General features: G+C 50.3%; 1 protein-coding gene across 6 annotated transcripts; it reads left to right on the forward strand.

The window, feature by feature from the left end:
- The first annotated feature begins 45 nt into the window (after positions 1–45).
- Positions 46–23,425, forward strand: GFPT1 (glutamine--fructose-6-phosphate transaminase 1). Of its 6 annotated transcripts, XM_059490979.1 has the most exons (21): positions 90–120; positions 3,095–3,202; positions 3,768–3,875; positions 5,053–5,178; positions 5,543–5,601; positions 5,818–5,952; positions 6,760–6,821; positions 7,464–7,543; positions 8,043–8,096; positions 9,938–10,043; positions 11,141–11,304; positions 12,006–12,101; positions 12,395–12,492; positions 12,944–13,064; positions 13,233–13,390; positions 15,251–15,365; positions 15,612–15,739; positions 15,922–16,089; positions 16,770–16,931; positions 22,779–23,032; positions 23,102–23,425. In XM_059490979.1, exons 1-20 carry the CDS (start codon positions 114–116, stop codon positions 22,806–22,808), a joined length of 2,085 nt encoding a protein of 694 aa, XP_059346962.1. In that variant the 5' UTR covers positions 90–113; the 3' UTR covers positions 22,809–23,032; positions 23,102–23,425. The 6 variants fall into 6 exon arrangements, with proteins under 6 accessions (XP_059346961.1, XP_059346962.1, XP_059346964.1 ...); XM_059490978.1 differs by lacking the exons at positions 22,779–23,032; positions 23,102–23,425 and adding an exon at positions 17,955–21,336 and having other exon boundaries at positions 46–120; XM_059490981.1 differs by lacking the exon at positions 8,043–8,096 and having other exon boundaries at positions 91–120.
- Positions 23,426–24,244: the final 819 nt, after the last annotated feature.

Raw genomic sequence — 24,244 nt, forward strand, 5'->3', positions numbered from 1 at the left:
GCGGCCAATGGCGGGCGCGGCCGGGGCGGGGCGGGCCGGGGCCTGCGCCGGGCCTGGCGCGAGGGGCGCGGCCCCGGCGGCACAGACAGCGCGGCTGCGGACCGGGACGCACCATGTGCGGTGAGCACCGGCCCGGGGGCGCCGCGGGGCCCGGCCCGGCCCCGGCACGGCGGGAGGAGCCGCCGGGGCGGGCGCGCTGAGGCCGCGGCCGGGCGGGGACGCGGGCACGGCCGGCCCGGCTGAGGGGAGCGCGGCCCGGCCCCGTTATCCCGAGTGCGGCGGGCGGCTCGCTCCGCGCCGGGGGTTTAAAGGGCCGATTGCCGGCGGAGCGTGGGGACAAAGGGCCGCTGTGCCCGGGGACACCGGGGGGATTCCGGCGGGCAGGGCCGGCCCGGGGAAGGGGCGCTCCGGGGCCGCTCCAGCCGCGGCTCCGCTGCTCTCGGGGGCGCCGCTCCCACCCGGTGCCGGGGGTGGTTTTAGGCGTTGCTGCTCCGGTAATTTGCGCTCCGCAGGCCGGTCCGGGCCGGCCCGGTGTGGCACGGAGGAGTCTGGCCTGGCCCGGCTGTGCCGGACCGTGCCCGAGCTCGGCCCGAGCCGGGGCCGGTCTGGTCCTGGTCCTGGTCCTGGTCCTGGTCCTGGTCCTGGTCCTGGTCCTGGTCCTGGTTCTCCTCTCCTTCCACTCCGCTCCCCATGGCAGTGCAGCCACCCTGCCCATCCCTCACGCACAGGAATGTCATTTATCCTTCTCCTATCCCTTCCTGGTTTTCCATGGAAATTTATGCAACAGCACTCTCTTGGAATTTCCCTATTTTCTGTCCACTCTACCTTCTTTTTTCTTTTTTCCCTTCCCTGCATTTTTGTGTGCAAAATTATGCTCTCAGCGGGACTGTGCGTTTTACACTTAATGTGCAAGTTGCCATTTCTCTCATTGTTTTTGTGGGATGGAACCGGCGTTGCCTTCAAGCTGTCAAGCTGTGGAGAATCAGTCAGAGGCTCATACCTCAGCTCGTATTTAACACCGTGTTAATTCGTGTTTGAAAGTACAAAGCGGAGCAAAGCTAAGAATAGAAAGAATAATTATTATTATAAATAGTCTGCTGCAAGAATAGGGGTGGTTTTGGTGCCTCGTGCTTGCTGTATTTGGGGTTTGGCCTTTGAAATGTGCAATATTTACATTCTGCTCTTTGTCTTTTCTGCCGTGAAGCGCCGGGCAGTTCCCCAGCTGTGCTCGGGATTTGAGACGTTTCCCCACTTTTGGATACAAGTGAAGTTCTTCCTGGATATTGACACATTTTATGGGAAGAGTGAGAAAAGCACCGGGGATTATTGTCTCTGAGGGTTGCTCTGGGTTGTATCCTGGATCCTGATTTCCCAGGCAGCTGCAGGGCTCAAACACAACATTTCTGTCATGGAATTGTGGCTGGAGATGGACAAACCTGGCTTTATCCTGCCTTCAGAGTTTTATCCCATTCACACAGAAAGGTTAAGATGGGTTTTAAAAGAGATAAATGTGACAATGGTGCTGTTGTTACCTGAATTCTCAGATTTCTCAGTCTGTGACACTGAAGGGATTCCAGCCTCCAGACTGGAGTTATCAGTGCAGTGTTTTCAGCCTCATCTTCAGGTTTGTGACCTTAAAAATCTGATGGGCTGGTGCTGCTGGACAGGTGAAGGAAAGGAGCCTCCAAGTGTCTTGGTGCCTGCTGTGGGCACTGTTTGGGTGTGCTGGGGTTTGTTTCTAACACAGAAAAGCTGGCTTTGTCCTTGGCTGTGTGTCACACACCTGCAGTGTGAGCACCTGGCCAGGTGTGAGCTGGGTGTGCTTTGCTCTGAGAGTTCAATGGCATCTGCGAGACACTTCAGGAAACTGGTTTTTCCAGGGCTGTTCTGTAAATCAGTAAACCTGTCATCTGCCATGGCTGGATTTAATGAGCAAAGGGGATGGCAGAGTTCAGGTCTGGGTCTGGGGTGGTAGAATTGGGGTCAGGGATGGTAGAATTTGTGGGACAGCAGAATTCGGGTCAGGAGTAGCAGCAAAAGGGCAGAAAAAGGGACATTTTGGGACTCCAGGAGGTCCTCCAGCAGGGCTGAGCAGCAGTTTTGGGATGAAGGATGCCTTGGAGTTGCCTGGTGGATGTACTGATAACAAGGTCTATGGAAATGAGCCAACAGTAATAGGAAAAGGAATTTGGGAGTAAAGCCAGCCTGAGGGCTTTTCTGCTTTTGTAGGGAAAGGATTGCAAGAAGTAATTCCTTCAAGTATCTCAGTCATTTACCTTTGAGGGGTAAAGGCATTTCGTTTGCCTGGGAATGTGAAATTGAGGAACCTGAGCTCCAAAAAAGTTCATGAGGAAGATAAAGTTCTCAGAAGTAGTATTGTGGCTGTCAGCCGTAGAAATCAATAATGCCCATTTGTTGGGAATGTTATTCTGTTAAAATGACCTACTCTTTATAGGGAATTCTTTACATAGGATTTGTACCTGAGTGTTAAAAATCAGTGAGAGAGCTGAGTGTCAGAACAGCTGAATGCCTGTTCTGGTGGTTCCCCAGGTGAGGTGTTTAAGGCAAACCAGCAAGAAAGGAAATGCTTTACATTCTAAATTATATTGTTCAAGGGATTTCACTGGAGAGAACTTATTTCTGTGCATCTCAGTGTGGTTCAAGAGCTGCCTGATGAGCTGACATGCTTTGGGCTGCTCTTTCCAGTCCACACATGCAAAGTCCTGTGTGCTCCATGCCCAGTTCAGAGGTGTCCCAGTGCTCCTTTCCCAGTTCAGAGGTGTCCCAGTGCTCCTTTCCCAGTTCCAGAGCTGTCCCAGTGCTCCTTTCCCAGTTCCAGAGGTGTCCCAGTGCTCCTTTCCCAGTTCAGAGCTGTCCCAGTGCTCCTTTCCCAGTTCAGAGCTGTCCCAGTGCTCCTTTCCCAGTTCCAGAGGTGTGCCAGGGGTGGGAATGGTGCCCATGGGGTGGCACTGGTGCCCACACAGAGCCCATGGGGTGGCACTGGTGCCCATGGGGTGGCACTGGTGCCCATGGGGTGGCACCGGTGCCCACCTGAGCTGGGTTCTGGTGGCACTGACCCTCCTCTCCCCCCCAGGCATCTTTGCTTACCTGAACTACCATGTGCCCCGGACCAGGAGGGAGATCCTGGAGACGCTCATCAAGGGGCTGCAGCGCCTGGAGTACCGGGGCTACGACTCTGCAGGTACCCCTGGGCTCTGCTGGGGCTTCTGGGGGGCTCTGGGGGCTTTTCCTGGCGTGCTGGGAGTGCTTTCTGCCACCCTCTGCTGCTGAGGAAAGCTGGGACACAAACTGGATGTGCCCGTGGTCAGAGATTCGGATTAACTTCAATATACAGATTTCTGTAAGCATTCTTGATGTTTGTGTTTGGGCTTTTTTTTTTTTTTTTGTCTGTTTGGGGTTTTTTGGGGTTGTTTTGTTTTTCTTTTGTTTCCCAATGGTTTTAAAAATACCGACACGATGCAAAGCGAAAGCTTAGTTCTAATCTAATCTTAGTTCTAATCTAAAGGGTTTCTTGCCTTTATGTGGCAGGCCAGCTCTTGGAGAAAGGGCTCAGGAGGAATCAAAAAGGGCAGAATTTTTTGACAGAAAATACTGAAAAACCTGAAAATACAAAAACCTCTGCACTCTTTCTCCATGTGCAGAAGTTATTGCAGTATTAGTAATACTGTAATATTATTACAGTAATCATATGACGTTATTATTAATACTGTGCTAACTCTTTCTCCATGTCCCACGGGGTGGTTCAGGTGTGGGACTGGATGGAGGAAATGACAAAGACTGGGAGGCCAATGCTGGCAAAATCCACATTATCAAGCAGACGGGGAAGGTGAAGGCTCTGGATGAAGAGGTTCACAGTAAGTGTCTCCCTTTCCTCCTTTCCCTCGTTTTTGGTTTGAATATCCCCTGTTTTAGCCACAAACACGAATTTCCAGAGGTGTCAATGCTCAGGGTTGAGCTGTGAAGAGCCTGGTGATCCTCTGGCTATTGGTGTGAAGTCACAGAGAAATCCTGTTTTTTCCAAGATAAATGATTTGCATCTTACTAAAGCAAAACAGACCTGAAATCCATCGTGGGAAACAGGAAAAACTCCAAAATGAGCAACCAAAAAGTTCCTTGAGCTGGGGATTGAGGAATTAGCAGGAGATAATTATCCACACCTAGAGCTTGGGCAGAAGGAGAAACCTGTAGCAACCTCCCCCTGTTCCCTGTAGGAATCTCTTTCTGCCCTTTATTTAAACCTTAATTCATTAAATCTGAGCTCAGTGCAGAGATGCACGAAGGTGTTGGGAGGTGAATAGAGGCTGTCTGAGGGTGGGGAGATCTTTTCTTCTCAGCTTCACATTCAGAAGCTGCTGTGTTGGTGAAATTGGAGTCTTTTTAACCCGTTCTTGTGTTCACCTGGGGCACAGAGTGCTGAGTGTCCCAGGGGGGAGGTGAGTCAGTGTAAAATCAGTGTAATCTCTGTGTAAAATCAGTGTAATCTCAGTGTAAACCAGGAGCCAGAAAGCCCAGATGAGGTGGGGTGTGTGGTACAGAAACAGGGGATGGACAGAGCATTCCTCAAGGGAGATTTGAAAAGAAAGCATGAAAGAAAACATCAGGATACACAGTTTAAAAGAGATTGTGGAAACACTCGTGGAGTAAGAGGAGTACTTTTCCCCAAGAAATAATTTTTCCCAAAGAAACATTGATGCTCTTGGTAGCTTTGAAGAGACAGGGGTTAGGGATGCCTGAATAACCATGGGGGTGTGCAGGTGACAGGAGGGCAAGGAGCAGCCCAGGCTGGGCTTCTCCCTTAGGGGCTGCTTTTGGTTCTGGCACAGTGAGGAATGCAAGGAATGTTTTCTGTGTGTGTCCCTCAAACCCCCTGAGCTTTTGGTTGGTGTTTGATGATCCCAAAGGCCTTTTCCATCCTGGTTTGTGTCCTGTGGGGTTTGCTGGCCCTGCCAGCGTTGCTGTCCTGCATCCCCCGGGTCCTGCTGAGGCTCCCAGGGCACGGACAGCCCCTCAGGATGAACCTTTGTTGTGCAGAGCAGCAGGACATGGACCTGGACATCGAGTTCGACGTGCACCTGGGCATCGCCCACACGCGCTGGGCCACGCACGGGGAGCCCAAACCGGTGAACAGCCACCCGCAGCGCTCCGACAGGAACAACGGTCTGGGGCTGCTCCTGAGGGGCTGATGGGGGTCCTGGGGGGCTGCTGGGGGTCCTGGGGAGCTGTACCTGCTCCTGGGGGGCTGCTGGGCCATGCACGGGGAGCCCAAACCAGTGAACAGCCACCCGCAGCGCTCCGACAGGAACAACGGTCTGGGGCTGCTCCTGGGGGGCTGCTGGGGGTCCTGGGGGGCTGTGCCTGCTCCTGGGGGTCCTGGGGGGCTGTGCCTGCTCCGGGGGGGCTGCTGGGGGTTCTGGGGTCCTGGGATCCTCTGCAGCTCCTCCTGAGGTCGCTGCTGGCCCCGGGTGTCCCAGGAGAGCTGCTGGCAGGCTGGGGCTGAACAGGGCCTTTCCTGTGTCCCCAGAGTTCATTGTCATCCACAACGGCATCATCACCAACTACAAGGACCTGCAGAAGTTCCTGGTGAGTGACCCCAGGGAAGGGAAGGGGGAAGGAAAGGAAAGGGAGAAGGGAAGGAAAAGGAAAGGTGAGGGAGGAAGGCAGGAGCAGAGAAATGGAAAAGCGTGAGACAAAAGGAAGAAGAAGTTAAAGGCAAGGTGAAGGGCAGAGAGTAGTAAGAGCAAAGCAGGGGAAGGAGGGGAGGCAGGGGCTGCAGAGCCACAGGAGCTGTCCCTGCAGGAGAGCAAGGGCTACGAGTTCGAGTCGGAGACGGACACGGAGAGCATCGTCAAGCTGGTCAAGTACATGTACGACAACCGCGACAGCGACGACATCAGCTTCTCCACGCTGGTGGAGAGGGTCATCCAGCAGCTGGTAACTAACACTGGGGGCACTGGGCACGGGGGCACACAGGCCAGAAACACCCCCTGCACCCCGGGGCTGCTGCAGCACGGCCGGGCTGGTGGGAGTGGGGAGGGAGAGTTGTTCTGCTTCCAATCCTTCCCAAAACCCCAACCTGGGACAGTCTGTGCTGCTCCCAGTCCTTCCCAAAACCCCAACCTGGGACAGTCTGTGCTGCTCCCAATCCTTCCCAGAGCTCCAGAAATCCTGGGACAGTCTGTGCTGCTCCCAGTCCTTCCCAAAACCCCGACCTGGGACAGTCTGTGCTGCTCCCAATCCTTCCCAGAGCTCCAGAAATCCTGGGACAGTCTGTGCTGCTCCCAGTCCTTCCCAAGCTCCATCAGCCCAGGGTTGCTGCTGACCCCTGCTGGGAGCTGCTGTGCCTCCCTCCCTGCCTGTGTGCAGGAGCAGGACCCAGCACAGTTCCCCCCTGGGTCACCTGCCAGGAACTCCTATTGCTGGAAGGTTGTGGCACCTCCCTTCTGGGGCTGCTTTTGGCAGATCTTTGCCTCTGCAGGTCCCCTGACTGCACCCTGAGCTAGAGCAGGAGCCCCTGGGGTAGCCAGGGCAGTCTGAGGCTCCTTCAGTGGCTGAGGATGCACTGCCAGGCTCAGGGGAGGGAAATCCTTCCAGCATGGGGGAGGCTGGAGCCTGCAGGCAGTTCTGGAAACATCTCTGAAACCTCTTGGGTGTGTCCACAGAAACACAGGAGCAGTTTCTGTGCTGGGAACACTGAAACAGTGCCTGAGCCTCAGCTGAAATTTGTGTTTCTTGTTGCAGGAAGGGGCTTTTGCCCTTGTGTTCAAGAGTGTTCATTACCCTGGGCAGGCAGTCGGTACCAGGTGAGTGTGCCATGGGAAGGAACATCCTTGCCCCCTGCCTGGTGCTTGTTTCTGTACCCCCAAGTTAAGACAGAGTGGAGATCATTCTCATCACACTGTATGTGCTGGGGAGAAGGTGGTTGTTGTTTTTCATGTCCTTTCTCTTGTTTTCCAACTGTCATAACAGAAAGCTCCCAGAAATGTTTTGGAAATGTCTTGGTGACCAGCTGTAGCACACCTGCTCTGGAGCAGCTTTGCTTTGGCATCCTCTGGGGATGATCTGAAAGGAGATGGTTTTACCTTTTCCTTTGTGCTTGCCCCTGTGGCAGCACTTGGACAGTTCCTCCTCTTGGCCTGGAATGTGGGCCAGCCTCGTGTGCAGGGGTTCTGTCCCACTTTTCAACAGCAGTGCCAAAAGCTGTGTGTGGGTGTGTGCAGTGAGGGCAGTCCCTGCTCAGGGCTGCCCTGACTCTGCGGGAGTTTCTCCATCCCTGATCCAGGTTCCTCCCATCCTCGTGTTCTTCATCCCGGGATGGTTTCAGCAGTGTTTGCAGCAGCTGCTCTGGGGGCTCTGGCTGTGCCCCCCTGCAGCTGAGGGGGGCACAAGGCCTGGGGGGGCCGTGGGGGTGTCCCCAGGGCTGAGCTGTCCCTGTGTCCCTGCAGGAGAGGCAGCCCCCTGCTCATCGGCGTGCGCAGCGAGCACAAGCTGTCCACAGACCACATCCCCATCCTCTACAGGACAGGTGAGTGGGGCAGCCCTAAATCTGACCCTAAACCTGACCCTAAACCCAACCCTAACCCCAATCCACAGAGCACATCCCCATCCTGTACAGGACAGGTGAGTGGGGACAGCTGAACCCCAAACCTGACCCTAAATCCTAATCCTAACCCACATCCCCATCCTGTACAGGACAGGTGAGTGGGACAGCTGAACCCCAAACCTGACCCTAAACCCCAACCCCAACCCTAATCCTAACCCACATCCCCATCCTGTACAGGACAGGTGAGTGGGGCAGCCCTAAATCTGACCCTAAACCTGACCCTAAACCCAACCCTAACCCCAGTCCACAGAGCACATCCCCAGGACCTGCTCCTGTCCTGCTGCAAGAGCCAGTCCCAGCAGCTCTGCCTTTTGGCTGATTAGCAATAACATTAATCTATTTGTGTAACACTGTGGTTTTTTATTGAATAGCTCAAATTTGGTTTGTTTGTTTTTTTTTTTTTTTCCAATTGCACTTCCAGCTGTACAATCTATGGATCATTCTTTTGATGGAATATCCATAAAAATGGAGGAAGGTGCCCACCAGAGACAAAAAGCTAACACTTAAAATTTCAGACAAATCCTCCAGCTCCTTAGGAAAGGAATCATAAATATGCATTGTCTTTTTAATATGTGGCTGTTGCTTTCCATGCAGTGAAACATGTGGGAAAATCAAAATTCCTTCTTGATCAGAAACACCGCGAGCAGCGCGCAGGAAAATCCACCCATCCCACTTCCAGCACTGGGACATAATGCTCAGCATATGTGCAAAAACTGATGACAGTGCAGCTTGTCCTGAGTGTTCCTGCAGCTCTGGCTGCAGAAGGAAACAGTGAATTGCCTTAAAAACAAACCCCACTAAAGCAGGAGGCTGCTGCAAGCACTGCCCAAAATTCCTGGTGTGGTTTGGGTGGTCAGAGCCCTGTCCTGCCCCTGGGCATGGTGAGAGTCTGAGCTGGGCCTGCCTTCCCCTGTGCATTTATCTATCAGGGGAACCATCTGTCACTGTCCTGAAGGGCTTTAAAGCCAGCCCAGCTCACATCTGAGGCAGGAGAGCCTTTTCTGGCAGGGGAGGATGTGCCTGCACCTGCAGAATCCCTCGTGCAGGAAAGCAGTGCCACATAAGGAAGGCAATGCAGGGAATGCTCTATTTTGAGAGCCCAAATTTGCATGTTCTGATCAGGTCTGGGTGTTTCTGGTGGGGAGTGGCCACTGGCAGCTCTGCTCTGTCCCTTCTCAGCACCAAATCAGCCTGTCCTGCCTCAGCTCAGCAGCAAAGGTGCTGTTCTCCTCATTTACTGACTTGATAACTGAGCTGGGAGGCTCTGAATGGTTCTTCCTCACTGAACAACAACATGAAAGCAGTATTTTTCCCTCACATTTTCACCTGCAGAAGTGGGAGCCAGAGCACCACGAGCTCTGCTTGCATCACTGAATCAGATCAGTGTCTGGTAGGTGAAACAGCACCAGGGTTGTGCAATAAATATAGAATGGAGGAACTCCAGTGGTGCTGCTCTTCAGCAATGGTCCCATTTTGGGAGATAAGCTGATTAATCCACCCCCTCCCTCCCCATACCCTGCACAATGACTGGCAAATAGTTCTGCTGGAGGCTGGTGCTGAGCAGTAGGTGTTGGGTGCCTCATCTGCATCCCTGATGAGCTTCAGCACCGAGCAGCAGTGAGGAGGAGGAGGAGGAGGAGACAGTGTTGGGAATTTCCAGAGTACTCCAGGAAGGATCCCTGGTGAAAGGCTGAACTTGGAGCACAGATTTTCCCCAAGCTGGCTCTCAGTCCTGCGTGCCCTGATGAGCGCAGGGGTGGTTTCCTGAGCAGGTGAGGTGCCTGTGTTTGCTGTGCAGGAGCAAGGCTGAGCTCGTCATCCTGGGCTTCCTGAGCTGTGTCTGACACTGAGATCAGGCAGACAGAAATGGCTTTGGGTTCCACCTGTGGTGCTCAGGGTGGGCACACAAAGAGTTCCCCCAGTGCTGAGGGTAACAGAGAGAGAAGGAGCAGTGCTGCTCCATTCCAGAGAGGAAACTTAAAATGATAACAGGGCAGGTTTAATGGGGAAATGTGGCTGCTCATAAAGCACCTTGAATTCTCTGCCCGTGGAGCCACACAAAACATTAATTTGGATTTTCTCCTGATACTTCGCTCTACATTTCAGACACACCAGTAACACACTTGCAGACTTATTAAAAAGCAATCAAACTCTTGCAAGCCAGCTGAGGATGGGCCCAAGTGCTGCTGCCCCTTTTGCTGTGCAGGCAAATGTGAAAATAGTGCTTCATGTTGGTACCGTGCTTTGGGGGCTCTGCTGGTGTCACCTGTGCCCAGGGCTGTCACCTGGGCAGCCCCTGAGCCTCCTGTCTCCTAGGGAAGGACAAGAAGGGGAGCTGCAACCTGTCCCGAGTGGACAGCACCACCTGCCTCTTCCCCGTGGAGGAGAAAGCTGTGGAGTATTACTTTGCTTCTGATGCCAGGTAGGGTTTTCCTGCTCCTCTGGTGTGGGTGGAAATGTCCTGTTTAAAGGAAAAAGGGATGGGGAGGCTGGGGTTTTCTGTGTGAATTACTTTGCAAATTACTTTACAAATACTAATCAAAACAGAGCTGCTGTTAAAATAATGAGCACTGGCCTTGGAATAGAGCGTTACCATTCTTGAGGCTCATTTCTGATTAAGATTTCCCAGGGATCGGAAACCTGAGGGAGTCCTGACCTAAATCAGCAGGCCAGGTGCTAATTATGAGGAGAATTGTGTTGATTCTCCAGGGATCTCTGCACCATCATCAATATACTATTATAATATAGTATAAATGTTATATATCTTAATAGTACAGTATAATAGAGTATATATTATATACTATATAATATAGTATAATAGATATCTTAATAGTATAGTATAATAGAGTATATATATAATATAGTATAATAGATATCTGAATAGTATAGTATAAGATAGCATATTATATATACTATGTAATATAGTATAATAATATCTTAATAGTATAATATAATAGAGTATATATTGTGTACTATATAATATAGTATATTATATATCTGAATAGTATAGTGTAATTATCTATAAAATTCTTTCTCCTGTCCAGCTGAGGTCCATTCAGCAGGACAAACTGAGGCACTCTGCCTGCCTCTGGGGCAGTGTTATCTTTTTATATTAAAAACTACATGTACAATATTTACAATTACTTCCCAATACCCATCACCTCCGTCAGACAGTGAGCTTCTACTCCAAACCAATCTGTAAGTGCCACCATCACAGCAAGAGATGGAGGCCAAGAACAAGAAGGAGAAAGGCTGGACATGCCCAGATTGCTGTATTTTGCCTCCTGAATTCCCATTCTAAAAACCCCCCAAATTCTGTTTTTCACCCTGTGATAAATTCACTGTCATTCTACTTAAACTGTCGTGGTTGTAATTCTTCGTGTAAGGTTGGTAATTTTTAACATGGGTTAAAATCAAAGTCACAGGGCTCTGTGCCAGGCTCTCCGGGCCCCTGGCAGGGTTTGGGCAGCCCCAGAGGGATGTGCTGAGCCCGGCCGTGATGTCCCCGTGTCCCCACAGCGCCGTCATCGAGCACACCAACCGCGTGATCTTCCTGGAGGACGACGACGTGGCGGCCGTGGTGGACGGCCGTCTGTCCATCCACCGCGTCAAGCGCACGGCCGGCGACCACCCGGGCCGGGCCGTGCAGACCCTGCAGATGGAGCTGCAGCAGATCATGAAGGGTGAGAGCTGCTCCCTGCCCGCCTCCCTGCCTGACTGGGGCTGCAGTCACCCTGGGCCACCCCTGCCCCGAGCGGGGACAGGCTCTGCTCGGGTCTGGAGCACCTCTGGAGGTGCCGCAGCCTGGTGTGGTGCTGGGGAAAAAATCCTCACGTGTCATGGGACTTCCCCTCTAGTCTAGAGTTGTGGGGATGAGGATTTTGCCTCCAGCTTGAAGGTAAAATCCTCAGCTTGGGGCTGCAGTCACCCTGTGCCACCCCTGCCCCGAGCGGGGACAGGCTCTGCTCGGGTCTGGAGCACCTCTGGAGGTGCCGCAGCCTGGTGTGGTGCCTGGAGCATCCTCATGGGGAAAAAAGTTCTCACATGTCATGGGGCTTCCCCTCTAGTCATTGACACCTTATGAGGAGAGTTGTGGGGCTGAGGATTTTGCTTTTTTCCTGCTTGGAGCCTTCTGGTTTTTAACCCAGACTGATCCCTCACCAAGTTGCCAGTCTGGATCTGCCCTTCACTGACACCTCCCAGAAGCTGGAATCAAGCTCTCACCATGAGCTGGTGTTTTGGCAGAAAATCAGTTTAATGATCTTTGGCTGGTCCAAGCTTTTCTCTACGTACACAGGACAAATGGCAACTAGCAGGAAGTAATTTAAAATTTGAGTTACCAGGAGGTAAAGTGTTCTAATTTGTTTTCTATCTTTCTTCATAGGTAACTTCAGCTCGTTCATGCAGAAGGAAATATTTGAGCAGCCAGAGTCTGTTGTTAATACCATGAGAGGAAGGGTCAACTTTGATGACTACACAGGTAATTGAGCTGGAGCCTCCCTCACTGAGTGTCCACAGTGGGTGCAGGGGAGGGAGGGGTGGAAATCTTGCTGGGATGGGATGAAATCTGTGTCCAGTGCCTCCAGAATCCCATGTGAAATGAAATCTGTGGCACAGTGCCTCCAGAATTGCATGTGCTGCTGGCAAGGTCCCATTTCTGATGGGTTTTTGCACATTTTGGTGATGGAGATGGTGACACTCTGTTAGCACCAGTGGTTTTGGGAGCCTCTCCTCCCTGCTCACCCTGACTGGGCTCTCTGCTCTTGCCCACAGTGAACCTGGGGGGGCTCAAGGATCACATCAAGGAGATCCAGAGGTGTCGGCGCCTGATCCTCATCGCCTGTGGCACCAGCTACCACGCAGGAGTGGCAGTGAGTGCGGGGCTGCAGGGGCCAGGTGGGGTCCAGCAGGGCCTGGCTGTAGGTGGGGATTTGGGTGCTTCAGGCTGGGACACACTCAGGACACCCAGCATTACATAATTTATGTGCAGGGTTATGTAACCTGTGAGACTGACTTAGAGAAATCTCCATTTGAGGGAGGAGTTGGCCCCACAGGCCAATGAGTTTTACCCCCATACCTCCCTGCCCAGGTGAATTTTTATTAAATATAAAGCTGGTGGTGGTGCCAAGGCAAGGTTGCTTCTCCCAGGGGTTGGTGGTGACTGCAGTGTGGGCAATGTGAGTAATTAAAGTCTGGTCCAGCACTAATTGTCACATGGAGTTTAACAGTAATATTTTCCAGCGTGTGTGGCAGCTAGAAGGCTTTTTTGTGCTTTTATAACCGTGATGTAATAACCCCTGCCTCCCTGCCCCTCCCGTGCAGACCCGGCAGGTGCTGGAGGAGCTGACGGAGCTGCCTGTCATGGTGGAGCTGGCCAGTGACTTCCTGGACAGGAACACGCCCGTGTTCAGGGACGATGTCTGCTTCTTCCTCAGCCAGTCAGGTACCCCTGCGCCCCCTGCCCTGCCCTGCCCTGCCCTGGGGGGGCACAGGGCACACTTTGGTGCCTCCCTGGGGGACTGGGCGGGTGCTCTTGGTGCCCTGGCAAGGTGACCCAGAGCTGAGTTAAAGGAGGGATTTATTGAAAGGCCTCCATGTCCCCGTGTCCCAGGGGAGACTGCAGACACGCTGATGTGCCTGAGGTACTGCAAGGAGAGGGGAGCCCTGACCGTGGGCATCACCAACACCGTGGGCAGCTCCATCTCCCGCGAGACCGACTGCGGGGTGCACATCAACGCGGGCCCCGAGATCGGCGTGGCCAGCACCAAGGTGGGGAGCCCCACGGCCTGGGCTGCGTTTGGGTTGTTTATTTTATTTTATTTTATTTTATTTTATTTTATTTTATTTTATTTTATTTTATTTTATTTTATATCATTATTTTATTTTATATCATTATTTTATTTTATATCATTATTTTATTTTATTTTATATAATTCTTTTATTTCATATAATTCTTTTATTTTATATCATTCTTTTATTTTATGTCATTATTTTATTTTATGTCATTATTTCATTTTAAATTTTTATTTTATTTTAATATTTTATTTTAATATTTTATTTATTTTTAAATGTTGAAATTATATTTTTATTTTATTTTTGTTAATTTAATTTTATTTTAATATTTTTAATTTAAAATTGAGTTTATTATTTTTATTTTATTTTAGGTTCTATTTTTATTTGATCTTATTTTTATTTTTATTTGATTTTATTTTAATTTGTTTTATTTAATTCTATTTTTATTTTGTATTTTATTATTTTATTTTATATTTTATTTTTTAATTGTTTTATTTTATTTTTTATTTTATTTTTGATTTGATTTTAATTTGTTTTATTTAATTCTATTTTTTAATTTAAATTTAAATTTTATTTTTATTTTGTTTTAATATTTTTTATTTTTAAAAATTATTTTATTTTATTTATTTTTTATTTTTAGTTGTTTTATTTTATTTTTAGTTGTTTTTGTTTTACTTTTAATTTTTATTATATTTTATATTTTAATTTATTTTAATTTATTTCATTTTCCTTTTTAAAAACTTTTTATTTATTTTTATTTTTTTAGATAAGATAAAGGAAACTTTGTCTGCATGTAGCTCCCTCACTGGCTGTGCTTTTCCAAAGAAAATGGGATATTAAAACTGTCCCTTTAACGAATGGGGAAAATGTTTTTTACAGAACCCCAGTGTTTGTGTCCAGCTAACAGGATTGTTCTGGCTGGGGGAGAGGCAGCATGAGAGAACTCACTTTGCTGCCTTTCGTTTGGGTGAAGTGCTCCTGCATGCTGAAGTCTGCTTTGGCTCAGTTAAATTTAGAGGCGAGATGATGTCAATCTGTTACATAAATACAGCCAAAAACCACATTTGGGTTTAACAGTTCATGGGGGAATTTGATCATGGAAAATTCATGAGTCTCTTACGAGAAACTCTTGAAGGAGCTGTTTGTCCTGTTGTTTTCAGCCTGGACAGAAATGGCGTTTTTCATTTTTCCTCTGGCCATGTGGGGAGGCACCAAAGCTGTGCACAGAGGAAATCACAACCTGCGAAGTTTCTGCCCTGAGGTGGCCCAGAACTTCCTTTGGAGAATATTCTGAGCAGCCCGGGCACGTTGGGTGCTGTGCCAGCAGAGAGCTCCAATCCCCAGCAGGCTGAACAAATGCAGATTGTCTGGGCTCCTTCAGAGCCTCCAGAGCTTTCCTGGGTTCCTTCAGAGCCTCCAGAGCTTTTCTGGGTTCCACCAGAGCCATCCCAGCCTCCAGAGCTTGTCTTGGTTCCTTCAGAGCCATTCCAGAGCTTCTCTGGTTCCTTCAGAGCCATTCCAGCCTCCAGAGCTGGTCACAAAGCAGGACTTGGCAGTCAGCAGGGGTTGTAGAATACAAAATCAGGAGATATGGAATATAAAATCAGGGGATGTGGAGTATAAAGTCAGGGGATACGGAATAGAAAATCAGGGGATATGGAATATAAAACCTTGGTTGTTGTGTCCGAATCCCCTGGGGTGTGAGGGGATCACTGGTGAGCCCTGCCTGGTGAGCCCAGGTCCGTTTCTGGGAGCCAAAGCTGCCACTTGGAGATCAAAATCTGGGCTGAGATCTGCCGTGTGTGGTGCAGCAGTGACCTCCCGTGTCCCCTGCAGGCCTACACCAGCCAGTTCGTGTCCCTGGTGATGTTTGCCCTGATGATGTGTGACGACAGGATCTCCATGCAGGAGCGGCGCAAGGAGATCATGAGGGGGCTCAAGGGGCTGCCAGGTAGGGCCTGGGGCAGGGGGAGCTCAGCTGGGCTGGGTCTGGGCAAAGGGAACCCATTCTGGGCTGGGTCTGGGCAAAGGGAGGGTGGCAGAGCTGTCACAATTCCTCACGGCCACGTCCCCTCAGGTGTCCCCAGGCCACCAAGCTGTCCAGTCCAGCTCTGAGCCCGGGGTTTTACAGTCCCTGCTGGCTGTGGGGGTCACTGGGGTGTGAGCACACTCAGGCTGGGCTTTCCCTCCCCTGCAGACCTGATCAAGGAGGTGCTGAGCATGGATGATGAGATCCAGAAGCTGGCCACGGAGCTGTACCACCAGAAGTCTGTGCTCATCATGGGACGGGGCTACCACTATGCCACGTGTCTGGAGGGAGCCTTGGTAAGGTTCTGGGATTAAAGAATTCACAGAGCCACATTTCAGACCTCTGTGCACCACACCTGGCTCCAGGTGCAGCTGGGGAGGGAGCCTTGGTGAGGTTCTGGGATTAAAGAATCCACAGAGCTGGTTAAAAACCACGACAAGGTGGCTCAAAGTGTAAATGAATCCTTTGCCCCCTGCAGAAAATCAAAGAAATCACCTACATGCACTCGGAGGGGATCCTGGCTGGGGAGCTGAAGCACGGGCCCCTGGCCCTGGTGGACAAGCTGATGCCTGTGATCATGATCATCATGAGAGACCACACCTATGCCAAGTGCCAGAACGCCCTGCAGCAGGTCATTGCGCGGCAGGTGAGGGCTGGGAGGGGTCTGCAGGGCTCCAGAGGGGCTGCTCCTGGCAGGAACTGCTGGCCTGGGTGTCTGCAGGGCTGCTTCTAGCAGAAGCTGCTCACCTGGGTGTCACTGCCCACCTGGGTGCTCTGGGCATCTCACAGCAGCCCTTGCAGCAATTGCAGAAGCCTGGCATGGTCTGTTTAACCCTTAAATACCCCCCAGGGCACGTGGAGCTGTTTGGCTCTAAATTAAGTCCCATTGGTTCTAAATTTGGTTCTAAATTTGGTTCAATGTGAAGCTGTTTGGTTCTCAGTTAAGCAGTAGATTTTGCCGCTGGCAGGGAAGAACCCCCCAGATGTGCTTCCCTTTGGGGAAGAACCCCCCAGATGTGCTTCCCTTGGGGTAGAACCCCCCAGATGTGCTTCCCTTTGGGGTAGAACCCCCCAGATGTGCTTCCCTTTGGGGAAGAACCCCCCAGATGTGCTTCCCTTGGGGTAGAACCCCTCAGATGTGCTTCCCTTTGGGGAAGAACCCCCCAGATGTGCTTCCCTTTGGGGTAGAACCCCCCAGATGTGCTTCCCTTTGGGGAAGAACCCCCCAGATGTGCTTCCCTTTGGGGTAGAACCCCCCAGATGTGCTTCCCTTCGGGGGAGAACCCCCCAGATGTGCTCCCCCCCAGCCCCTGCCCTGTGTTGCAGGGCCGGCCCGTGGTGATCTGCGACAAGGAGGACATCGAGACCATCAAGAACAACAAGAGGACGATCAAAGTGCCCCACTCGGTGGATTGCCTGCAGGGCATCCTGAGCGTCATCCCCCTGCAGCTGCTGGCCTTCCACCTGGCCGTGCTGCGCGGCTACGACGTGAGTGCTGCACCCTCCCGGGGGCTGCAGGGGGGCTGCAAGGCTGCTGCGGGGCTGCTGCGGGGCTGGGGGGTGCTGCAAGGCTGCGGATGCTGCACGGCTGCTGCAGGGCTGGGTGTGACCACGTTCACAGGAGTCCCAGGATGAGGGAAGAGATGAGAATGTTGACTCCATGTTTCAGGAGTGGTATATATTATCATTAAAATATAAATAGTATGTATAATAATATAATATATATAATAATTATTATGTATAATATATATCACAAAATAGTATAAATATAATATAATATAATATAATATAATATAATATAATATAATATAATATAATATATAATAATAACATATATTATATATTAATTACATATATTATATATTACTATATATTATATTTTATTAATAATATATTTTATTATATATTTTATCTATTTTATTATATAATATATATTTTATTATATAATATATATTTTATGATATATATTATATTAAAATTATACTAAAAGAATAAAAGAAAGGATCTCATCAGAAGGCTAGCTAAGAATAGAAAAAGAAAGAAAGAATGACAACAAAGGTTTGTGGCTCAGACTCTCTGTCCGAGCCAGCTGACTGTGATTGGCCATTAATTAGAAACAACCACATGAGACCAATCACAGATGCACCTGTTGCATTCCACAGCAGCAGAAAATCAATGTTTGCATTTTGTTCCTGAGGCTTCTCAGCTTCTCAGGAGGAAAAAATCCTAAGGAAAGGATTTTTCATGAAACATGTCTGTGCCAGCTGGGGCTGCTGCAGGGCTGGGTGTGACCATGTTCAGCTCTGGCCCAGGGGCTGCAGCAATCAGGGCTGTGGAGTTTTATTCCCTGCACTGATTGGTAGGAAATGAAGGGGAAAATGTGTTGGATTGTTTTCAGTTGGAAGGCAGAGCGTTCCACAGGTTACAGAGCTCTGCACAAACAAACAAACAAACAAACAAAGCAAGTGTGTAAATTCTCACCAGCCTGTTCTTTCTCCTCCCTCTCTGCAGGTTGATTTTCCAAGAAATCTGGCCAAGTCCGTAACTGTAGAGTGAAAGATCATCTGACTCATAGGGGCAAAGGGGAATTAAATGAAAAGACTTTTTTTGGTACCAAAATAACTCGATTTTAAAGCCCCCTAGGTAAATCTTATTTTGGTAAACCGCTGTTTGTGTACAAGATCACCACAATTCCATTGCATTAGTGATTGTCCAGTTGATTCCACGTGCTCCATCAATAGCTCTGGGGTTGGTTTTTTGTTTTGATCAATAGGCTTCCATGAAAGATGTTCAATGGTTTTCCTAAAGATTGCAGAGTGCTGTAGGTGAGGGGTTACTCTGGCTGAGCCCAGGCACTGCTGGGGGAGCTCTGCAGGGATCCTCAGTGTCCTGTGAGACAGCAGGACAGCAGGACACACAGCTGGAGCAGGAATTTCACCAGTGCAGGCAAACCTTGGGCTGAGCTCTGCCCCAGGAGCAGGAGCACAGCCTGGGTAAGGCCCTGCTGCTCCAGAGGGGTTTAATCCAGGCCAAACCCAGGGCAGGTGACAATCCTGTGGCCAGGGGGACCCAGCAGGGCCAGGGCTGGGGGCACAGGGGTGGCAGGGCTGGCTCTGAGCTGCTGCTGCTGCTGCTGCTGCTTGGGGCTGTTAAAGCAAGGGGAGCTTGTGCTGTGCTGAGGGTTTCCCCTGGGACTGGGAGCACGCCTGGGTGTGGCACCTGGGTGTGACAGATCTGAGTGTGACACACCTGGATGTGACAGTTCTGAGTGTCCCAGCTGTGTGACACACCTGGATGTAACACATCTGGATGTGACACACCTGGGGTGACCCAGCTCTGTGACTTCAACACACCTGAAGGGCATAAAAAGGCTCCATAAACACGACAGAAATAACCTTTGAAAATTGCCTTGGTAATTAAGGAATTACCTAAAGAAATTACCTTGGTAATATGTCCATGACAGGCTTGAAGGGAATCAAAAATGCCACAGAAAATAATACTCAAAATGCCGCAGCAAATACTCAGAATGGCACAGCAAATACCCCTTCAGGACCGAAAACCTGACTTTCCAGAGTCACCAAAGGGCAGTTATTGTGTGTTTCCTCATGTGCAAAGGTGAATTTCCTCCCCCTTAGCTGGGATTTGAATTGGCTCTCCACAGGCACTGTCAGACCGTGCCACAAGGTGTAAAACAGTGCTGGGGGTGTTCCAGGTGATTTACTGCCCTGAGAAATGGCTTTAGCAAATGGGCAGTGCCCAGTTCCCCTGGCACAGGGGCTGTTCCCAAAGATTCTCTGGAATTCTGTGTTTTATAAACCCCCAGGGACTCTTCAGTTCAGTTCAGTGCCCAGATGAATTTCAATTGATGAAATGAAATGCTGAGTGCCTGCAAAAGCCCCTCAGAGCCAGAGCCTGTGTTTATTAACCTGTCCCACTGTTGGTTTGTGAGCACACCGTGCTGCCAGCGTCTGCTTGAGAGCAAAAAGTGGAAATTGCTGCATTTTGGGTCAGCAAAAGCTCCGTGTGTGTGAGGCCCTGCCCTGCCACAGCTGTGCCCTTCAGTGCAGGGGAAAACAAATTGTGCAGTGCTCACAGTGGCAGAGAGCTCCCCATCTTCCCCCTCTTCCTCCTCCTCTTCCTCCTCCCAAAGCCCTGCAGGGCTGGGTCCAGGCTGGGTTCCCCCTGGCCCAGGGATGTGCAGTGCCCCATCCTTTGCTCTCAGAACGGCGCCTGTTAATTAATATTAATTACATATTAATATTAATTAATAAACACTCATTAAAACCCCCACGAGGGGGACGATGGGGGGCCCTTTTCTGTCCCCCTGGCACAGAGCATTGGGGCAGCCAGCCCTGGAGAATTTTAGTGCAGGAGTTTCGGTGCAGGCTGTGGCACCTTGGGGAGAGCCAAGGGGACCAAAGATCCGAGTTGGGAGTGTCCAGCGTGGTTGTGCTGAGCTCTCTGAGGGATTTCCCTGTCACACCCCGTTGTTGGTGGTGGTGGTGGTGCAGTGGGAATGCACAAAGGACTCTCTCTGCCTTTCCTTACCTCATTCTGCCCCCCTGTTGCATCTCTGAACGGATGATGCTCCTCTTCCCCTTAGGAAAAGACTTGTAGGATGTCTCGTGGTATTTATTGACAGCCAGTCAGCCTTCTGCTCTCCCAAATGAATGTTTTGCTTACTGAGCCAGTGAAATCCTCTCCTGCCTCGCTGAGGGGTTGAAACATTCAGTAGTGCTGTCTCTAAAATTGAGCCACAGGTAAACACAAACCTGCAGAGCCCTTTGCAGTCACAGATTATTCTGGTGTGAGGAGGCTTTAATTCCCCAAAGCTCAGCAGATTCCCCAAAGCTCAGCCCACCTTTCTGCCCAGCAGTTCTCACCCCGCTTCCACACTCCAGTTAAGCTGCACATGGAATTTGCTGCAGCCAGAAAGGTTTTTTTGGGTATTTTTCCCCCCTGGCTGTGATGCAGAAGGGCTCTGGGCAGTTTTTTCTTCCCCAGATTTTCTGTGCAGAGCCCATCAGTGCCTGGGGCTGGGCAGGGCATCTCCTGCTGCCCCAAAAGCTGCTGAGAGAGCCAGAACAGCAGAGGAATGACAGAAATGCAGACTCTGGTGAGGAAGGCTCCTCCCCAGCCTCCCTTTTAAATGAAATCTGCCCTCTGCAGTCATCCCTGCCTCTAGGAAGGTAATAAAAATCCAGTTTCTCTGCACTTGAACAGCCAGTTTGATCCTGATTTTGGATTCCAAACATTCAGTTTCCAAGCCACCGAGGTCTCACGCAAGTGAAGATTATAATTTTATTTAAGCAACAAGACAAAGGGCAGGGAGTTTTAGTGCAGTAAAATCATTAATGATGGGATAATTTTGACACCAGCTGGGCTGATTTGGGAGCTCTGCTCTGCTCATTGCACTGCAGGCACCCACAGTTGGGTGGATGGAGGGAGAGGATGAAATTAAATAGCTCAAGTAGCAGGTCAGTGTTTAGCTGTGGCTGATTTTAGATCCTGCCTGAATGTACCAAACTGCCTCAAAGCATGGAGTCCCTCCTCCTCACCAGGACAGGAAGAAGAAGAAACAGAAGTATTTGGGTTGGCAAAAAAAAAAAAAAAAAAAAAAAGGAAAAAAAAAAGAAAAGAAAACTTTATTTGCCTTCAATTCAGTTTCTGTAAATAGAGATTTGAGTGGCAAACCCACATTTTTCCCTTGTAGATTCTGTGCTGTACATATCCAGCTGGCTGGGGCTGTGGGACCAGACTGTGTTTGTCGTGTGCTCTAGGAGATGTCTTTTATTCTGTCTGTAGTGTTTATTATCATTTGGGTTTTGTCTCTTTGCTTACTGTTTTTGTATCTCACCCTTTGAATAAAATCAAGTGCCCTACATTAACCAAATGGAACTGCTGGTCTTTAGTTGAATGCACTGAGGACGGAGGTGACCCCTGGGGAGGTTCAGGGCTGGGGGGACAGAGCAGAAAAGCTCAGGGCTGAGCAGTGGGGCTGTTGTGGGTCAGGTTCAGCATTTCATTTCTTGTGTTTCACCTACCATGATTCTCACTGAATTATTATTTAATGATCACGGGGACAGCAGAGCCCGTCCCTGGCCGTGCCCAGTGAGTGTCACCCACATCCCACAGCTCCTGGCTGGGTGAGGCTGGGCTGGAGCCCGAGGGCCAGGCCAGGGCAGGGGCTCAGGGCTGAAACACAGCCGGGTGCCGTGGTCAGGGAGCGCCAGGGTGACAGAGCCCTGGAGTTCCACCCCTGGATTTCCATCTCTGCAATTCCACCCCTGGAATTCCAGCCCTGGATTTCCATGTCTGGAATTCCACCCCTGGAATTCCACCTCTGGATTTCCACCCCTGGATTTCCATCTCTGCAATTCCACCCCTGGAATTCCAGCCCTGGATTTCCACTCCTGGATTTCCACTCCTGGATTTCCACCTCTGGAATTCCACCCCTGGATTTCCACCCCTGGATTTCCATCTCTGGAATTCCACCCCTGGATTTCCATGTCTGGAATTCCATGTCTGGAATTCCACACCTGGATTTCCAGACCTGGATTTCCACCCCTGGAGTTCCACCCCTGGATTTCCATGTCTGGAATTCCAGCCCTGGATTTCCAGCCCTGGATTTCCATCTCTGGAATTCCACCCTTGGATTTCCATGTCTGGAATTCCACACCTGGATTTCCAGTCCTGGATTTCCACTCCTGTATTTCCACCTCTGCAATTCCACCCCTGGATTTCCATGTCTGGATTTCCACTCCTGGATTTCCACCTCTGGATTTCCAGCCCTGGAGTTCCACCCTTGGATTTCCATCTCTGCAATTCCACCCCTGGATTTCCACCTCTGGAACTCCACCCCTGGATTTCCATGTCTGGAATTCCACCCCTGGATTTCCACCCCTGGAATTCCAGCCCTGGATTTCCACTCCTGGATTTCCACTCCTGGATTTCCATCTCTGGAATTCCACCCCTAGACTTCCATGTCTGGAATTCCATGTCTGGATTTCCACCCCTGGATTTCCATCTCTGGATTTCCACCCTTGGAAATCCACCCCATTTCTCATGGGTTCATTTCTGCAGGGTGGCAGAACCCTGGATTTCCACCCCTGGATTTCCTGCCCTGGAAGGTGGAGCTGTTGTTTTTAGGGCCGCCTGTCCCTTTAGCAGGTGGATTTAGTGTTTCAAGGTCCCTTTTCAGGTGCAGTTGGTGTTTCACAGTCCCTTTTGCAGGTGGATCTGTTGTTTTCAGGGCCCCTGTCCCTTTAGCAGGTGGATTTAGTGTTTCAAGGTCCCTTTGTGGGTGCAGTTGGTGTTTCACGGTCCCTTTTGCAGGTGGATCGCATCGCTGCCTCCCGAGACTGAGCCCGGAGCTGCTGAGGAGAGAGAGCAGAGCCAGGGGTGAGCGGGCTCTGCTCTGATGTGACACTGCCTGGGGGTGGCACCAGCCCCGGGGTGACACCGGCCCTGGGGTGACACCGGCCCTGATGTGACACCTGCCTGGGTGACATTGGCACCAAGGTGATGCCACCCCAAGGTTGGCATTATCCCAAGGGTGACACCATTCCCAAGGTAACACCATCCCCAGAGTGACACCATCCCAGGGGTGACACTGGCACCGAGGTGATGCCACCCCAAATGGTGGCACTGTCCCAAAGGTGACACCATCCCAGGGGTGACACTGGCACCGAGGTGATGCCACCCCAAATGGTGGCACTGTCCCAAAGGTGACACCATCCCAGGGCCCCCCGAGCCCCCAGTGTCTGCTCCCCAGCCCCCTAAATGTGAGTGCTGAGCACTGAACAAAGCCCAGAGCCACCCTGGGGAGGTGACACAAATGGGGAGGTGACACAAATGGCAGGTGACACAAATTGGAGGTGGCACGAATGGGGAGGTGACACCCCCAGAGGGCACCGTTTGCTGCTGTGTTTGCACTGGAGTTCTCCTGTCTGTAGTTTTTAAGCAATAAAAATCTGCAGGGATTCCCTTGGTTTGCAGAGCCCAAAGGGGAGTGTTTTTCCCAAAAAAGGGAGTGTTTTACCCAAAAAGGGAGTGTTTTTCCCAAAAAAGGGAGTGTTTTACCCAAAAAAGGAGTGTTTTTCCCAAAAGGGGGAGTGTTTTACCCAAAAAAGGGAGTGTTTTACCCAAATAGGGGAGTGTTTTACCCAAAAAGGGAGTGTTTAACCCAAAAAAGGAGTGTTTTACCCAAAAAGGGGAGTGTTTAACCCAAAAAAGGGAGTGTTTTACCCAAAAAGGGAGTGTTTAACCCAAAAAAGGGAGTGTTTTACCCAAAAAGGGAGTGTTTAACCCAAAAAAGGGAGTGTTTTACCCAAATAGGGGAGAGTTTTACCCAAATAGGGGAGTGTTTTGCTCAAAAAGGGCAGTGTTTTACCCAAATAGGGGAGTATTTTACCCAAAAAGGGAGTGTTTTACCCAAAAAGGGAGTGTTTTACCCAAAAAGAGGAGTGTTTTACCCAAAGGGGAGTGTTTTTCCCAAAAAAGGGTGTGTTTTACCCAAATAGGGGAGTGTTTTGCCCAAAAAAGGGAGTGTTTTGCCCAAAAAGGGAGTGTTTTACCCAAAAAGGGCAGTGTTTTTCCCAAAAAGGGGAGTGTTTTGCCCAAAAAAGGGAGTGTTTTACCCAAAAAGAGGAGTGTTTTACCCAAAAAGGGGAGTGTTTAACCCAAAAAAGGGAGTGTTTTACCCAAATAGGGGAGTGTTTTACCCAAATAGGGGAGTGTTTTACCCAAAAAGGGAGTGTTTTACCCAAATAGGGGAGTGTTTAACCCAAAAAAGGGAGTGT

This window comes from Ammospiza nelsoni, chromosome 30 (assembly GCF_027579445.1).
Source record: "Ammospiza nelsoni isolate bAmmNel1 chromosome 30, bAmmNel1.pri, whole genome shotgun sequence".
Classification (NCBI taxonomy): Eukaryota; Metazoa; Chordata; class Aves; order Passeriformes; family Passerellidae; genus Ammospiza; species Ammospiza nelsoni.

What these genes read in the sequence shown, in the direction of transcription:
- GFPT1 (XM_059490978.1), top strand. An exon ending in GGGGCTCAAGGGGCTGCCAG is followed by an intron (nt 15,366 to 15,611) that starts GTAGGGCCTGGG and finishes CCTCCCCTGCAG; the next exon opens with ACCTGATCAAGGAGGTGCTG. An exon ending in AGCAGGTCATTGCGCGGCAG is followed by an intron (nt 16,090 to 16,769) that starts GTGAGGGCTGGG and finishes CCTGTGTTGCAG; the next exon opens with GGCCGGCCCGTGGTGATCTG.